The sequence below is a fragment of the Orbicella faveolata genome, unplaced genomic scaffold, assembly GCF_042242905.1.
Source record: "Orbicella faveolata isolate gen_17 unplaced genomic scaffold, um_ofav_v1 contig_1, whole genome shotgun sequence".
Classification (NCBI taxonomy): domain Eukaryota; kingdom Metazoa; phylum Cnidaria; class Anthozoa; order Scleractinia; family Merulinidae; genus Orbicella; species Orbicella faveolata.
Genome location: NW_028301536.1, coordinates 34,127,501 through 34,143,004, shown reverse-complemented (window position 1 = coordinate 34,143,004; position 15,504 = coordinate 34,127,501). Strand labels below are relative to the sequence as shown.

General features: G+C 37.0%; 1 protein-coding gene and 1 non-coding gene across 2 annotated transcripts in view; one reads left to right on the top strand and one right to left on the bottom strand.

Annotated features, from left to right (window-relative positions):
* Positions 1-2,468: 2,468 nt before the first annotated feature.
* Positions 2,469-15,504, top strand: part of LOC110047024 (dorsal-ventral patterning tolloid-like protein 1) — a 17,189-nt gene continuing 4,153 nt past the window's right edge. Inside the window, exons 1-7 of the mRNA XM_020752746.2 lie at positions 2,469-2,764; positions 9,008-9,058; positions 9,731-10,093; positions 10,969-11,185; positions 12,039-12,208; positions 12,587-12,728; positions 14,585-14,814. Of these exons, the coding sequence (XP_020608405.2) occupies positions 2,707-2,764; positions 9,008-9,058; positions 9,731-10,093; positions 10,969-11,185; positions 12,039-12,208; positions 12,587-12,728; positions 14,585-14,814 (1,231 nt within the window). The 5' untranslated portion in view covers positions 2,469-2,706. The remainder of the gene's footprint in view (positions 2,765-9,007; positions 9,059-9,730; positions 10,094-10,968; positions 11,186-12,038; positions 12,209-12,586; positions 12,729-14,584; positions 14,815-15,504) is intronic.
* On the bottom strand, positions 15,406-15,477 carry Trnac-gca (transfer RNA cysteine (anticodon GCA)). Its single transcript has one exon. It is a non-coding gene; the product is annotated as a tRNA-Cys (tRNA).

The window sequence follows — 15,504 nt, the reverse complement described above, 5'->3', positions numbered from 1 at the left end:
CTCATTCTGATTCTGTTTTCTCGAGTGCTTCTTCTTCACGTGTCCGTGTCGTTACGTGCATTACAGATGAAGTAGTATTAAACAAAAGATACTAAAGTTGCAGCCAGGATTCATGATGATATACAAAAATGGTTTGACACTGGTTAAAAAAACGTTCTAACAAACGTTTTGTTAAAAGCACCAAACAGACGTTTCGACCGAAGAACTTCGGTCTTCATCGGTTGTGAATGGAAAGTGTAACACTGAATTATATATATATATAAAAAAAGTCCAAAATTATGCAAATAAAACAAAACATAGAAAAATGCAGTTTGCAGTTGAAGGAAATAGAAAATTTTCCCAAAATTGCAGAAATTTCAAAGCTTTACTACCAACAACTATCCAATTCTAAAAACAATTGATTCCTGGGGTTTAGGGGTGGGTTGTGGAGGTGTAAATCTCATTTTTCAATCCAAACTTTTCCCAAATGCCATCTCCTAGTCTACTTTTTTTGTCCCAATCCTTTCCCAAACAGCAGCTGGTGATCGAGCCTAAGACAGACCCTGCAGTCCCACTTTACACGACCCTAGTGAGAAAAAAAATACCGTCAGCGAAGAAAAATATTGGAAAAAAAGAAACAAAGAAAACAAAAAAAACAAAAAAAAAAAGAAATACTATTACGCTCCCTCAGTTTTGAAGATGTACATGCCCCAAAAGCAAAATTGTAATTAAACTGTTTAGGCCGTAGAAATTACTCAGAATTGAAATCTTAGCTTACCGATTTTCAATACACTCTTCTGTTTTATATATTTAAGAATATTGCTTTCCCGGCCGAGGCTGAATATTCTTATTTTTCTGCTGATTATAGGCCATATTCTTAGGTTATAGCGTATGACATTTCTGTTTTCGAATATATTTCAGTGGTGTCTCGATGGTGTTAAAGTAATTTTCGAGCCCGCCTGCCGGCATTAAAGGCTGATATGACGCACATAACTTCTTGCAGAAATATCAGCATCGAACATTTATCTAGTGCTGTTTTTGTCGCTTTTAGGTTAGTTTTGCCGTTTAGAGAAAGAACTGAAAATTTTATACGGCTTAATAAAAATATAATTGTATTGTATTTACAAATTTCGACACACAAAACTATAGAAGGAAAAGAAACAAACAGCGGTTACAAACATAAATAGACAACGCATGGTCTAAGAAACTTAACTGTAATAACTTGCCGTTTGGTATGTTGAGGGGGGTGGATAAGTTTTCGGATCGACGGATTTGGCCTTAAAAAGTGGATTCGCGGATTTTGAAAACACAGTGGATCGTGGATCAGCTGTGAATTTTGGCGCGGATTCCGGATTGTGCCTGTCTTGATGTTCGGGTCTTGGGTCTTAATCGAAATTTGGATCAAACATCTTTCTTCAGCCTCGGTCGGTATGTGGTATACGTTAATGAGTTCATCCAAATTATTTATTTTTTCGAACGAAACAAGTGTGAGACTGTTATTGGAATTGTATTGTGTTATAGTCATCAAGCATGTTGCCTTCTTTACTATTTGTGAGAAAATAACAATGGCATTCATATTTACCAGTTTGCCTTTGAACTTGTACACTTCTGTTTCCGGATGTGGTTGTGGTTTCGGATTTGAACAAAAATATTGGCGGATCGACGGAATTGGTGAAAAAAAGGCACGGATCTGCGGATTTTCATACACCTATTCACCCCCCCCCCCCCCCTCCCCCCTCTATGTTACACAAAATTATATTCCTTTTAAAATCTCAGCCTCGGGTTTATTCTTAAAATATTTTTAAATTTGGTAAATTTCAGCCTCGATATATTCTTGTAAAATATAGTCTTATATAAAAAAGAGTGTATCATCGTCAAAAATCGGAAAGATTAAACTCGAATCGGTGAAGAGTACAGTAAGTCTATCGTTTCTAAAGAGACCAAGTAAAAAGGAATGGTAATTCTACCCGATGTTAGCTGGTGACATGCTTTCACCTCAAAATGGTCCACTATTGACTGCAATGCGAAACCTGAACCCATTCCTCAAATTTTCCAAATTTATGAGTTGTAACCTGTGTATCAACCGACTTCCTTCCTCTTTTTGGGTCACGGTGTACAATGCATTGCATTGATGGTATTACGAGCACCCGGAACATACCGGTAGATCCCGCAACAAAACAGGCTGTAAATCCAGCAATAGCGGTAATCGTTTGGTCTCGCGGATCAGAGACCGGAAGCAGTGGCCCAGACCGTGTGATATAAACAGGAAGTGACAAGCGAGCACGGTAAAAGGAATCTCGTGGGCACCAACCAATGTTTTCTCCACTAAATTCTTTCCTAGAATTTTTTTCTATAACGTATGTACTTGCGTTAACAATTTGAAATGTGTTGATGACTTAGAAAAAGAACAAAAATAAAAAAAGTGATCAACAAGTAAAGCTCGCGCCACCTCCCCCGCGAAGAGCTCCCAGACCGACCACTATGCTGTCACGATTCTGTTGACGATTCTGCCGTATGCAAAGAAGCATGCGTACTAGGATGGAAGCGGTGGAAAAGTAACATGCTCGATCAGTTACTATAATTAGAGAGCGATTTGTAATGCCCATCAAAACATTGAGTGTGGTTACAAAAGCTGCTCAATAGCCTTCATTTTGAAGACGGAGTGTTGAGTCAGAAGATTTGTTGGCTTGAAACAACAACAGCTTTCACAGAAAAGGAACAAAAGGCATGAAATATCACTGGACGTTGGTCGACTTTTGTTGCACGTTGGCGCGTCGTTGTTTTGGTAAGTGAGGATAATTTAAAAACGTGTCTTGTATTTTCGCTTATGAAATGAATGCTAGACTTGCTGTTGACTTGGAAAGTGCGTTTTAAGCGGGTTTAGAGGAATTTTCGTGACTTGTGCCTCATGATGTACGCTCAGAAATGCTCTGAAGCGCCGCTGATCTAAACATGCCTATGGCGTATTGAAGTGGCAATGTGAAATTTGTTCTCAGTGACAGGAAGTGACTTTATGTTTGCAGTCTTGTTCTTTGCTGATGTTTATGTTTAGAATATTTCAATTTCTACCATAATAAAACTTGCTCGATTGTTGCTTAATGAGGCTAGAGTCTCTTGAATGGAATTTTGCAATATTGTTTGCACAAACTGAGCTGAGATCGGTCACGTTTTCTTTATAGCTGTAGATTGTCAAGAATTTCACATTTTCATAGATTTACGCTTATGCAATCGTGAAGATTTCGTTATATGAGGCAGTGTTTCTGCAAATTATGGAAAGTGATATGCTTGCAAAGAAACTGCCACAAGAACAGATATATAGGAATAAAATGCTGACTACAATGTTGTCATTGAACGCAGCGTAAACAAACCTCAAACACGTATGCGCAAATATAATTTCAGTGTAGCCCAGATGTGAAATCGCTTTTTATTTCTTACTGATGTTATAATTTCTTCATTAGCACTTTCAATGATATCATGACCTCATTCCCTTTGAAAGCGTTTTCTCCCTTTCATCAATGTTGCTGAAAATCCTGAATTTATACGCGAGTGATTTGAGCTACGTTGTAAATTAGTTTACAATACACATGTCTTTTGCACATTCGACGATCATTGCGAGGTCATATTCGATTCCAGTCGCGGTACCGCGTACCAACAGTTGTTTCTAATTCTGCAAATGAACTTTCAACCTATTCGTCTGCCCAGACAAGAAAACGTGTTCGTGAAGTAAGATTAAAATCAGTCCATAAGCTATTTACAGAGATGAAGTTTCGAATCGATTTCACGTCACGCCATGTTGGAATTTGGCCATGTAGCGGGAGGATGGTGTAAAAATGTATTCTATATTGCAAAATATTTAACAATTAGATTATGAGCTCAAGATTTCTATCGCTTGATAGTTGACGAGGGCGCAGCATGAGTCAACTATCACGCATAGAAATCAAGAGTGAATAATCTAATTGTAAAAGTATAAATCTACTAGTCGTTTAAAACTTTATCTAAATCCTCTTCACAGACACTTTGAAAACACCAAGAAGCAGCATCATTTTGTTAACAAGGGCACACTACTAAGCTACTCACTGTCTATCACAGAATAGATAGTGAGTAGCGTAGCCAATCAGAGAACAGCTTTCATGATAGAACGCTAGTAGATTGATACTAATGCTTGATAGAGGACAGCTGATTTCAATCACAATTTCAAGGCTTAGGTGTAATAATAGAGACACAACAGATTTTTCAGGATGCAAGATTTAGGGACTCAGACATTTTGTTTATTATTGCGTCTACTCTCCGATAATTGGATAGTCAGTTCCCCTGTTGTGCATGGGACCATGTATATGTATATAGTCCAACTGAGAAATTCATAGCTGCTTGAATGAGATTTGGCACTATCAGAAAACAAAGAAAAATGATTTTAGATTCTTGATCAAAAGTTTAACCCATTTGCTATTAATTTTGTAAATTAGTTTTAATTAACTTTTGAGATCTTCGGAGAAAAGCTCAGCACAGCTTGCTATGTTATGCTATGTAGCTTGATCTTCTCCAAAATACATAATACTTTAATATTGGCAGACATGCACCTATTGTTGTAACTGAAACGTCCTGAAAACAATGAAGCATTGTTGTGATAAAAACAGTTTTAATTCATTAGGAGAGGCAAGATTGTGTAAGAATTGGCCAGGTTACAAGATTGTTAGTGGGATTCAATGACAAGGCTTAATAAACCTTTAATAAGATTAAGGTCATAGCTGTACGGAAATGAAACTATTTAAAAGAATTTGCAAATACAGGTATGTTTTCGCTGAGACAAAATACAGTGAGCAATATAACAGGAAAAGATGGAAATAATATTAAGAGCCTGCCTAAAGCATTTATACCTGATTTGCTTGGAGGTCGCACTCTTTTACATGAAGCAAGTTAAGTCAGTAAAAAAAGGGAAAAAATGTCTCAACAAGTACATGTTGTCAAGACAGCTGGAACTTTGTTTTCGTGTATCTTGTATCTTGATATACACCATCCTGTACGTAGAGACAAAGTACATGTACAGTACATGTAGGGTACGTGAAATTAATTGATAAAAGGCGTAATTCAAATGAATATATGAAAGATCATATACTTGAACAGTGGAGAAAGATTCATGTATAAAGACATCAATGATCACTGCAGTTATAATTTATACATGTACAATTGCAACTTAAGCAGCTGTGAAATTAAAGCCCGAAAATTCAGGCTTGAATGGGATTGGCCTCTGCAATAATGGTGCAGTGCACTACCAACTGAGCTACATGTATCAAGCCAGTTGGGAGCTGGTCACATTGTGAGTTCGAAATATACCCATAGATGGCGAAGAATGCAAATGAATATGTGAAAGATCATATATTTGCACTGCGGAGAAAGATATGAAGACATCAATGATCTTCGTAGTTATACCCACAACTTAAGCAGCTGTGAAATTAAAGCCTGAACATTTTTTTTTACCTTAACTCTGTAGCAAGCATATTTGAGGTACATGTAGGAAATATAATTTTTTGTTAAAACACTTGGTGGATCTAAAGCTCTAGCAAAACAGCACAAAAGAAACCATTAAATTGCTGCAACTTTGTTGACATGCAAGTGGTACAGCAATCGATTTTCATTTATTTTAGAGGTTTAATTTGACAACCTGACCTTGATGGTTATGTTGTTTAATTTAGTTTGTGGCGTCATTTGAACATGTTTTGTTCACGTGATATGTAAGTTTTCATGTTTTTATGCAAACACCCATTTAAGTATGGAACTTAGAAGAAAATGTAATACATGTGGTAGAAGTGATAGACTAGGAGTAGTAATCTTGGTCAAGATTTCAATGCTCTGTCTTTGAAAATATCATAAACGACGGTCAGGTGACTTAACAATGGATTACATTGAATCCATGGAGTTATACACGAAAGAGTTGCATGTGTTAGTGAACAATGTAAAATTTGTATGGTGCACATACTGCAAAGAAATGCAAACATTAACAAGGCCTAATGAAGGCCAGACATCCTGTTTTTGAGATTTCGCTCACTATCACTTTTGTTAAGGCAGTGAGACTCCCTAGCTGGGTGGATCCATAAAAAAACACTTGTCTTGTGTCTTCTATTATTTTGTACCTGAATTTGCATCTCCATTTTTGATGTTATGACTCTCTTAGAAAGGATTAAAACTTGCATATCACGTGAACAGAACATGCTCGAATGGTGCCACAAACACTGGAAATTAATTTTCAAGACATAATCATCAACATTTCGTTGGTCAGAAGTGACACATAACCAACAACACCTTTGACAACGTTTGAAATGTAAAATTACCAGCTAAATTTGCCATGCTTCATGGATGGATGCAAATGATAGCATTTAATTTATACATTGTTTTAAAGAAACTGTTGATTTTAATTATACCTGTTGCTATGTGGAAAACTATCAAGATATGTTAAAGTGTGCAAGATTCCTACAGATGAACTCTTGGAAATCATGAATTCTCACTATAAATTGGTGGACAGATTTTATATTTCTTTGCTACTGCGTGTATACTGTTTTCCAGATCATTATTAGCCATACACTTTAAGCTGCAAAAGGAAGATTGTGATGACAATGTATAATTAATACTTAATTGGACATCTGATCAGAGTTCAATGTGGTCTAGCCTGTATTCATGCCTGATTGAACAAGGCTTGTCATGATGACCTCAGTGAAGATGTTTGTTTTCAATCATTGAAGATGAAGACCAAATTGGACAACCAATTTGCCAATTTAAATCTACTATTTGCCAATTTGCCTAGTATTTAATCAAGGTTTTTGGTCATCGAATACAGGAACAAATGAAAAGGGTCTTTTTAGATGTGTGAAGGGATTCTGCTGTTAATTAAAACTTACTTTACGGGGGAAAATTTTGTTAGATATTTATAGCTTTGGTTAATGAAAAGAGTACGTGTATCATGACTCAGCGTACCAAGCATGTACTGCTAGTGAAAAGAAAGTAAAAATGGGACTAAGCAAGCATGTTTATGTGGCTCTTTTGTTTTCTGCTAACAATGTCTGATTCATTTGGTCAATTGGACAAGAACACTTGAGACAATGCATTTGATAAGGAAGTGAACTGACATATTAAGGTCATCATTTGATACCACAATTGTTAACTCCAGGCACATGCACTGTCAACATCTATTGCTTTGTAAGATACCTGGGTTCATCTGTGCCAAGCTGGCAGGTGTCCACAATTCAAATCAAATTATTTTCCATCCGCAAAATGTAAATCAAATATGAAAAATATGAAGACTTTCTAGTGCATTACTCTCCTTAAGGGTGTCAAGGGTTCAACTGATAACAGCTGCACCTCTGCAGTCTGTGGCCATATAATAAATGGGACTTGCATTAAAACTTGGGGTTAAGAAAAATTAGAAATTGTTGATTAAGTCACTATGTTTACATACAAGTACATGTACGTTTGTTGAGAGAAACTTAATAATTTGATTATAGGGGAGCTCCGGCGGCCCAAAGGGCGGCCAAGCGGAGCACCATGAGTATAGGAACAGAACCACATACATGCATAGAAATAGAAACTCATGCAACTCTTTTTTCATGGTCAACTTGGTAGCAGCTTGGATCACGGGCGCATGCGCTCAATGACGACAACAACGAAGATGTTGCACAAAATGGCGGCCATGCTCCAGCTAATGCATGTACCAAGTCTTGGTTTACAGCGTACGTCTTTGATATTTGACATCCATGTTACGGTCAATTGACACCTGTCAAAACAAGGTATTCACTGACCAGTATCACGTCACCATATTGTGGGCTCAGGTTTATAGCTCATTGAGGTCATGTGTTTTTCTAACATTGACCGCTAACCAAGTACTTGTTTTTGATTGGATTGCAGGCTTATGTCAGGTTAATTGGTTGTAATTAGGGCCGGATTGTTCGGAAATTGGGTTAACGCTAACCCATAATAATTATTAAAAGTTAACCGTAGTATAAATGTATCTTCTATATATGTAAGTGTTTTTCACTGCTTTAGGGCCAGGGCTCCTGGTGTAGTTTGAAATTATTCAAAATCAAAACAGAAGGCCCACAATATAAACAGAAAACCTGACCGCAAAGTTGCAAAACTCAAATCAAAATCATCGCTTAGCCTGGTTCAGCTTAATTGGGTTTGAACTAAGCGGTCCAGGAGCTCCGCTTTTAGTCTTGGCTAAATCTATATATTAATTTTTTCAAACCCATTTGTGTCAGATCATAATGAAAAGAGGGTGTAAAATAAAATTATGAAAACAGTTTTTAAAATCCAAAGATAAATTTAAACCATGTCATACATGTACTGTACATTGCATCTATGCCAACTAGACCAGAAACAGACAATGTGAATGAAACTTCCAGTTTCCTGCATGGGTTATCATGAAATCTCCTTGACATGAAGGAAAGAAGGCATTGTAAAGAACAATGTTTCACACTGTCTTATTTTTTTCAACTTTGTGGCCTTTTTTTGAGAGAAAATTTGAAACACTTGATGCATTTTCATGGTTGAATGTGCACAGCTTTTTTTTAAAGAACATTTTGTTAGGGTCAAGATGGTAAAATTGGCAATCTCATGTATTTTACCGTAAGAGTGTTATCTTGGCAGTAGCTAACAAGAATTGGCTGACAAGAAAGCATTGTAAAGAACAATTTTTCACACTGTCTTATTTTTTCAACTTTGTGGCATTTTTGAGAGAAAATTTGAAACACTTGATGCATTTTCATGGTTGAATGTGCACAGCTTTTTTTTTTAAGAACATTTTGGTAGGGTCAAGATGGTAAAATTGGCAATCTCATATATTTTACCGTAAGAGTGTTATCTTGGCATTAGCTAACAAGAATTGGCTGACAAACTCAAGAAAGTTAATGTGGTGCTCTAGCCAAGTGCTTTATTATAAATATATTAACCACTGTACCACCATTCATATTTTTGTCTTTACTTACCTTTTAAAGAATGAATGGTTGCCTACATGTAATTAATTTCCTGTTCTTTTTCTCAGTTTGTGCCTTATTCACTGGTGTTCTCTTACATGTAGTTGGTGGAGAATCTGGTAAGGTTTTCTTTGGAATTTGTGCTTGTGCAACAACGTGTAGTTACTGTCGAATTAATTGAAATGCCCAGCTGTACAGTGGGGTCAATTGCATTAGAAAAAAAAAAAGAATTAGTTTGTCCATCGTCAACTCATCTCAATAGCCCTTTTTACAATTGAGTTTTAGAGGCTAAATTGACCTTGTTACGATATAAACTGTGCTACTTTTGAAATTTAAATCATTCTGTTATTGTGCTAACTACACAAGAATTGTCCAATCATCAAATTCACTGTGAAATGGCAAAAAGCACATTATTTTATTTAGTGCATTTTAAGTTGCAGCAGACTATGATGAGATTCTTCAGTTACCATGCATTGTAGACACATAATGTAGTACATGCTAAAGAATGAAATGTCAGCTGTAGAATAAAATGTCAGCTGTAGAATAAAATGTCAGCTGTAGAATGAAATGTCAGCTGTAGAATGAAATGTCAGCTGTAGCCTTTGGTATACAGGTACTCACATGTACTTCATTTACTGCCTTATAGGGCTTGTAGTGCCACATATGGGTACTTGGACAATGCAATATTGCAAACAGTACCTGACATTATTTTGCCAAAACCAAATGATTTCTCTAACTCTTAAAAGTTAATTTGCTAACCATGTGAAATTTTTTCATTTGGTTTCTTTCAGAATGTGGTGGTGATATACACCTCAATAAAACAGTATCTATTAAATCACCTCAACATCCAGATTTTGCTCCTCGTGGCATCAAGTGCTCGTGGAGAATATGGAGCATTGGCAAAAAGTCAGTTGTCGTGCAAGGCATTAACCTTAATTTTGGCTCAGAGATCAAAGATGACTGTGACAATGGAATGCTTGAAATTTTTAATGGTTGCAACAAAGATCGCTTTCTGGTTGAGAAGATATGTCTCAGAAACAGTGATGTGCAGAAAGGAATCTTGTGGGTTTCATCAGGATCCTGTGTTACGGTAAATTTCTCATCAGGCCAAGGGAAGGACAATAAATTTCATCTTAGTGTGGCAGAGAGTGTAGGTAAGAATATATGTATGTAGAATTTTCTGTGCTTTCTTGACTATGGACTACATGTATGACTGCGTAACTAATTGTACATTGTGCATGGACATTTAATTGTGCCATAAAGCCCAATTATTGTAAATATGAAGTTCTAACTAGATGTAGTTCTGAAAAATTACGATATCATTTCTCCCAGTTACGAGACAGAACAGTTACAGGTACATGTACAATATACATGTATCTTCAAATTGCTTTTTATGCATGATCCTTGACAACTGTTGAACTTGTTGATTGTTTCAGGTCCTTTTGATCTCATTATTTTGGCCACTAGATAGTTTTCTCAGTTACAGTGTGATAAGATAAGCAGTTTACAAGTGTCGCAGTGGTTGCACATAATATTTTGCAGTGTAAATGAGAGCCTGAAGTCCAAGATTGTATTTAAGTTATCATTACTGTGTGTTTCACAAGACTTTTTAAAACGTCCTTTTAAAATTCTGGAATTTTGCTACAAACTTGACAATTGTAAGTTCATTACGTACATACATGTACAGTAGTTGTCAATCAAAACGCGATTTCAAAATGAAGTTCTGAATTTTGTTGTGTTTAGTGAACTTACCTGAGTGGCATTTAAGTTCACTACAGTAGTTCACAACAAAGTTCACAACAAAATTCCATACTTTGTTTTAATTGACAAGTATGTAATGAATGTCCTGCTGTAAAACTCTCACTGGTTGCTTTAAATCCTCCTCTGGCAATTTTGCTCAAGAATTGTTATATATAATAAGCATTTTTTCTGGGGAAAGTGGCATGGCTTAACATTTTTACTTCTCATTTTGGTCTCTTGTCTAATGTAGTAATCGTAATGTTTCTCTTGATTTGTTATTTTAACTCAGCGTCATGTGGGGATATACTGGGCACCAACACTGGTAACAAAAATCATACATTTGTGGGTTCACTTCCAGCCAACCCTGGAATTAACAACAAATGCGTCTGGATCATTGTTGTAAACACAGGACGAATTGAGCTGGTGTTTAAAGACAAATTTCAGGTGACAAGCCGTGCTCAGGATTGTAAAGAGAATTTTGTCCAAGTGCAAGATGGTAGATACAGGTAGGATATTACTGAGCTGTCAGTATGGGCCGTAACCAGTAATACATACATACATATATAACATACATAGGTTTATTCCACGTCCCCAAGGGGCTTTTCAGTGAAATATGAAACAAACAACAAGAAAATACAAGAAAATTAATTCTATGTGAATAAAATTTAAAATGCACTAAGAAATTCAGATCTAATAGAAGCTAAAGAATTAAAAGACTTAAACTAATCCGTTCTAGATAAATTCAGGTAGCTATCCATTAAGAGTCTTTTCCTCATAAAGGTCTTAAAATGAGCTAACGAATGACAACTTAATATTTGAGGCAGAGCGTTCCAGAGAGATACCATACGGTAGTATGGCTGAGTATGCTTGATTGGTCATTGATGATGTTACGTGTGAACTTGGCTGTTCTTGATACAATTCACCCATAAAGTAACAAGTTTGTTACGGGTGTGGAGATCAAGGTTACAGTTGAATCAAAACTTAATGACAGCGCTGGGAGTCTCCGAAGACGTTTGTTAATCTCAAAATTCGTCATTGATATGATTAGTTATTGATTGGACCTTGTGTTGTACAATTCAGGGAGAAACACCCTAAGAGGTATCAAAAGTACATTTTAACCCCTAAAAGGTGCGAGAAGCACCCCTGTTCATTTTATATGATAGTTCCTCCCCCCGGTTCTCTTTTCACCGTCTTGAACTTTGGATCTAGAAGTGAAAGAAACAATTTTTTTCCTTTTTGTTTTGCTTTAGATTTTGAGGTAGACTACTTACAATGGGACGTATTTTATAAGTTGGTTCCACAATACTGCGCAAATTATTACTATTAACATTATTTAACACTTGTATTGTTGTTGTGCAGTACTTCACGTGTGCTTGGGACCTTCTGTGGAACGTCAAGGCCATACCCTGTGTACTCCACGGGTCGTTATCTGAGAGTAACATTACACGGCAGTAAATCTGGCTTAGACTCAAGGCACTCCTTCAAGGCACAGTATACAAATGTTGATAGCACCCCTGCTCCCCCAGCTGGTATGTAAACTTTTGTGATCCCAAGGTTTTGTTAGTCTTTCACTTAACTGCCTTCTTGCTGCTGTAGTGTGATGGTTTTTTGTTGTTGTTGCAAGAGTGGCTTGTAGTAAAGACCTTTGCAGATCGCATGTTTTGTTTGTTGTGGATTCTCAAGAAGTGCTTTTGGTGAAGTACTTTACCCTACGTTCTACTCTCCCTCACCCCGTCCGCCCCTAAGGGGGTATTTGAAAGTTTCCTTGAGATGTTCCCAAACATCGTTTAGCTTGTCCAATAAATAACCCCTGTTTCTCACAAGGAATTTGTGGAGTTTTGCTTTATGTGCATAGACTCAGTGCTCAAATCTTTTGCCATATTTTTTGTTGTATTCTTTTGTTTCAGAGTACTGTGATGGTGACCTTAACCTGCCCAAAACTGGAGGTACATTTCAGACACCTCGTTACCCAGGGCAGTACCCGGCCGACTTACGATGTATCTGGAAAATAGAAGCTGCAGAAAATGACAAGATTATCCTGAGATTTCGGTGAGAGTTGAGTACATTTTATTCAGGCAACATCGGTGCCACATTGCCTTGGACATCCTATATCTTTTTGCAAGGGGTGTATGAAATGAAAAACTTGCTAGAAAAGGATAATTTCATCGGGCAGTTGTTAAAATCAAAGGAATGTGGATTAATAATGGTAACTGAACTGAGTGGAGTGCAGTTTGGTCTGAAATCATACGCGTGATTTCAAAATCGAACGACCGCGCAGCGGGAGTTCGATTTGAAATCACAAGTATGATTTCAGACCAAAATTGCACGACACGAAGTTCAATTGCCACTTTATTAGATCCATTTTGAAATCGCACAATTTTATGGCCTTATATTTTAGATTTTTGGTGTATTGTTCCAGTAGCCGGTTTGTTAAAAAAAGCGGAACCGGAAACGCCTTTACGTCTAATTTAGTATACAAAACGATGTCATGTGACGAAAACTCATTTGAGCATGACAAAGAAACAAGCAGTTCTGATCTGAAGTCGAAAATAGTCTACTTCAGGTATAAAAGTGCAATTCTCGTCGCCTGAATCAATTATGGAAGGACTACCTTTCTTCTGTGGTTGAGGCTGAGACTTTTCATTGTCTTTGGAGAAGGAATTTAAAGGTGCATATCCTGTGTAATTCTGCGATCGATTTCTTTTGAGTTGTGAAACTCCCTCGAGTGCACGATGCCCAGTGGATAGTACGTTTTTTTTCTTTTAAATACCGTTCAATGGCATAATTTTAAGGGGTCCAGCTCGTTATCATCTCCGTTTCTTTTTGTAACCTCGGCGTAGGACTCAATACTCAGGACCTTGTCAAGTTCTTGCAGCGCCATTTGTTTTAAGATATTTCCAAGATGGCGGGACTGGCACCGGCTTCGTAAGACGTTCGTTCATGCACTATTTTGTGCAGTGTGGCGTATTTTGACTATGTTTATTCACAGCAACAGAGTTGAGCTCTTTTGTTGCTTCGTTTGAAACTACCGGAAACCTGGAAACATCTACCTTCTTGAGATGACTCTGAATTTGTTGTGTGGTTTTCGTTTGTTTATGTTTTACTGGACTCAGTATCATACGGATCTTGAGCAGATATTGAAGAAAAATCGCCAAAATATTCGTCAAAATGGACACTGAAAGTTGGGAACTTCCATTAAAGTAGGTCTTCAGCCTAAAGGAGCTCATAATCGTCATTCAGAAACTGTAATTAATTAAATTCGTCAATTTTTTTGGAAAAAAAGCTACAATAACAAAGTTTTGGCAATAGTATTTGCAAAATTCTCCACACAGTGGCTTTTTGCCTTTCATTTTCCTGAAATTTTATTGATTACTTTAAACTAATCTTGAAATCTGATTGGTTGTTTTGTTTTACTGGCCCATTCTCATTGGCTGAGAAAAAGATGCGATTTAGAGCAAAAAATAGTGCGATTCGTGAATAAATCGCACCACTGAGAGCCAATCAGATTGCAAGGATAACCAGTGATTTCAAAATGGATTTAATAAAGAGATGTACAGTGCTTTGAACCGCTCTGTAACTAAGGCCCAGTTCAGACGCCGAACTTTTCATGAGCCGAAGGTTCCTAATACGTTGAATTAAGTACATGAAAAGTTCGGCGTCTGAACTGGGTCTAATGAAGAATGGATCGCGGGGGCGCATTAATTTATCAAAGAACAACAACAACAGCAAAAAAAAAAAAATAATAATGATAAAATAAGGAACACGCTTTTGCTAGTTCAGTAACAAATACCATCATAAGTTTCCTTTCCACCTAAGACTACTTTTCCTTACAATAAATGTAGCTGTAATCTAACTACAGGAGGCGTTCAACTCCCTCACTTCGTGTTGATGTGTTTATTCCTCAGCGAGTTTGATGTTGAAGGTGATTCACAAGAGTGCCCCGATAACTCGGACTATGCTCAAGTGTTCAATGGCCTGGCCAGCTGGTCACCGATTATCGGCCGTTACTGCGGCAGTGTAATTCCATCGTCCATCGAGTCCAAAACAAACAAGTTACGAATCGAGTTCCGGTCCAATAGTCAATACGCTGGTCGAGGATTTGATGCCGTGTTTACTGTTGAAAGTGACGTTAAAGGTATTGACAATTATGTGTTTTTAAAAACTGTATCATTGGATAATGTAATTCAAAAGTTTTCATTGGTTCAGCTGTCATGGTATATGAGCCATTATACCATTCTCTACAAAAATGGCAAGCCTATGCGTAAACAAAATTATTTTAGTTTCCTATATTTTGGAGACGTTTTTGATAAAACAATTATTCCACTCGCGCTTGTTTGATGTGAGACTTTAAATTATAGCTAACTCATATCCAACGCGCTTGCTCGTGGAATAGTTGTTAATTAGTGCATGTATAAAGTTATACTACGCTTAGGCCGGGTTTGTAATGAAAACAGTTTGTTTTTAAACCTAACAGTTCCTGAAAATAAACCTCCGCTGAGTTTTTGTTAAAACTACCTTCCGGTGTTGTTCGAGTTTCGGTTGTGAAAATCACATCCAACCAAATTTCAAATTGTCTTCATTTCTCAATTTCTGCCAGCTGTGACCACCAATGCGTAAATTTTAGTTTTTTACATTTTTTTGCGAGAATATTACAATTTTTGGTAATTAAATCATTATTTCCTCAAGAATAATGTTTGAAGATAAGTAAAAAAATAAAAAAAGCTGTAGGGGGCACCCGGGTTCGAACCAGGGACCTCTCGATCTGCAGTCGAATGCTCTACCACTGAGCTATGCCCCCGTCACACGAAAGACGGGCTCAAAATAG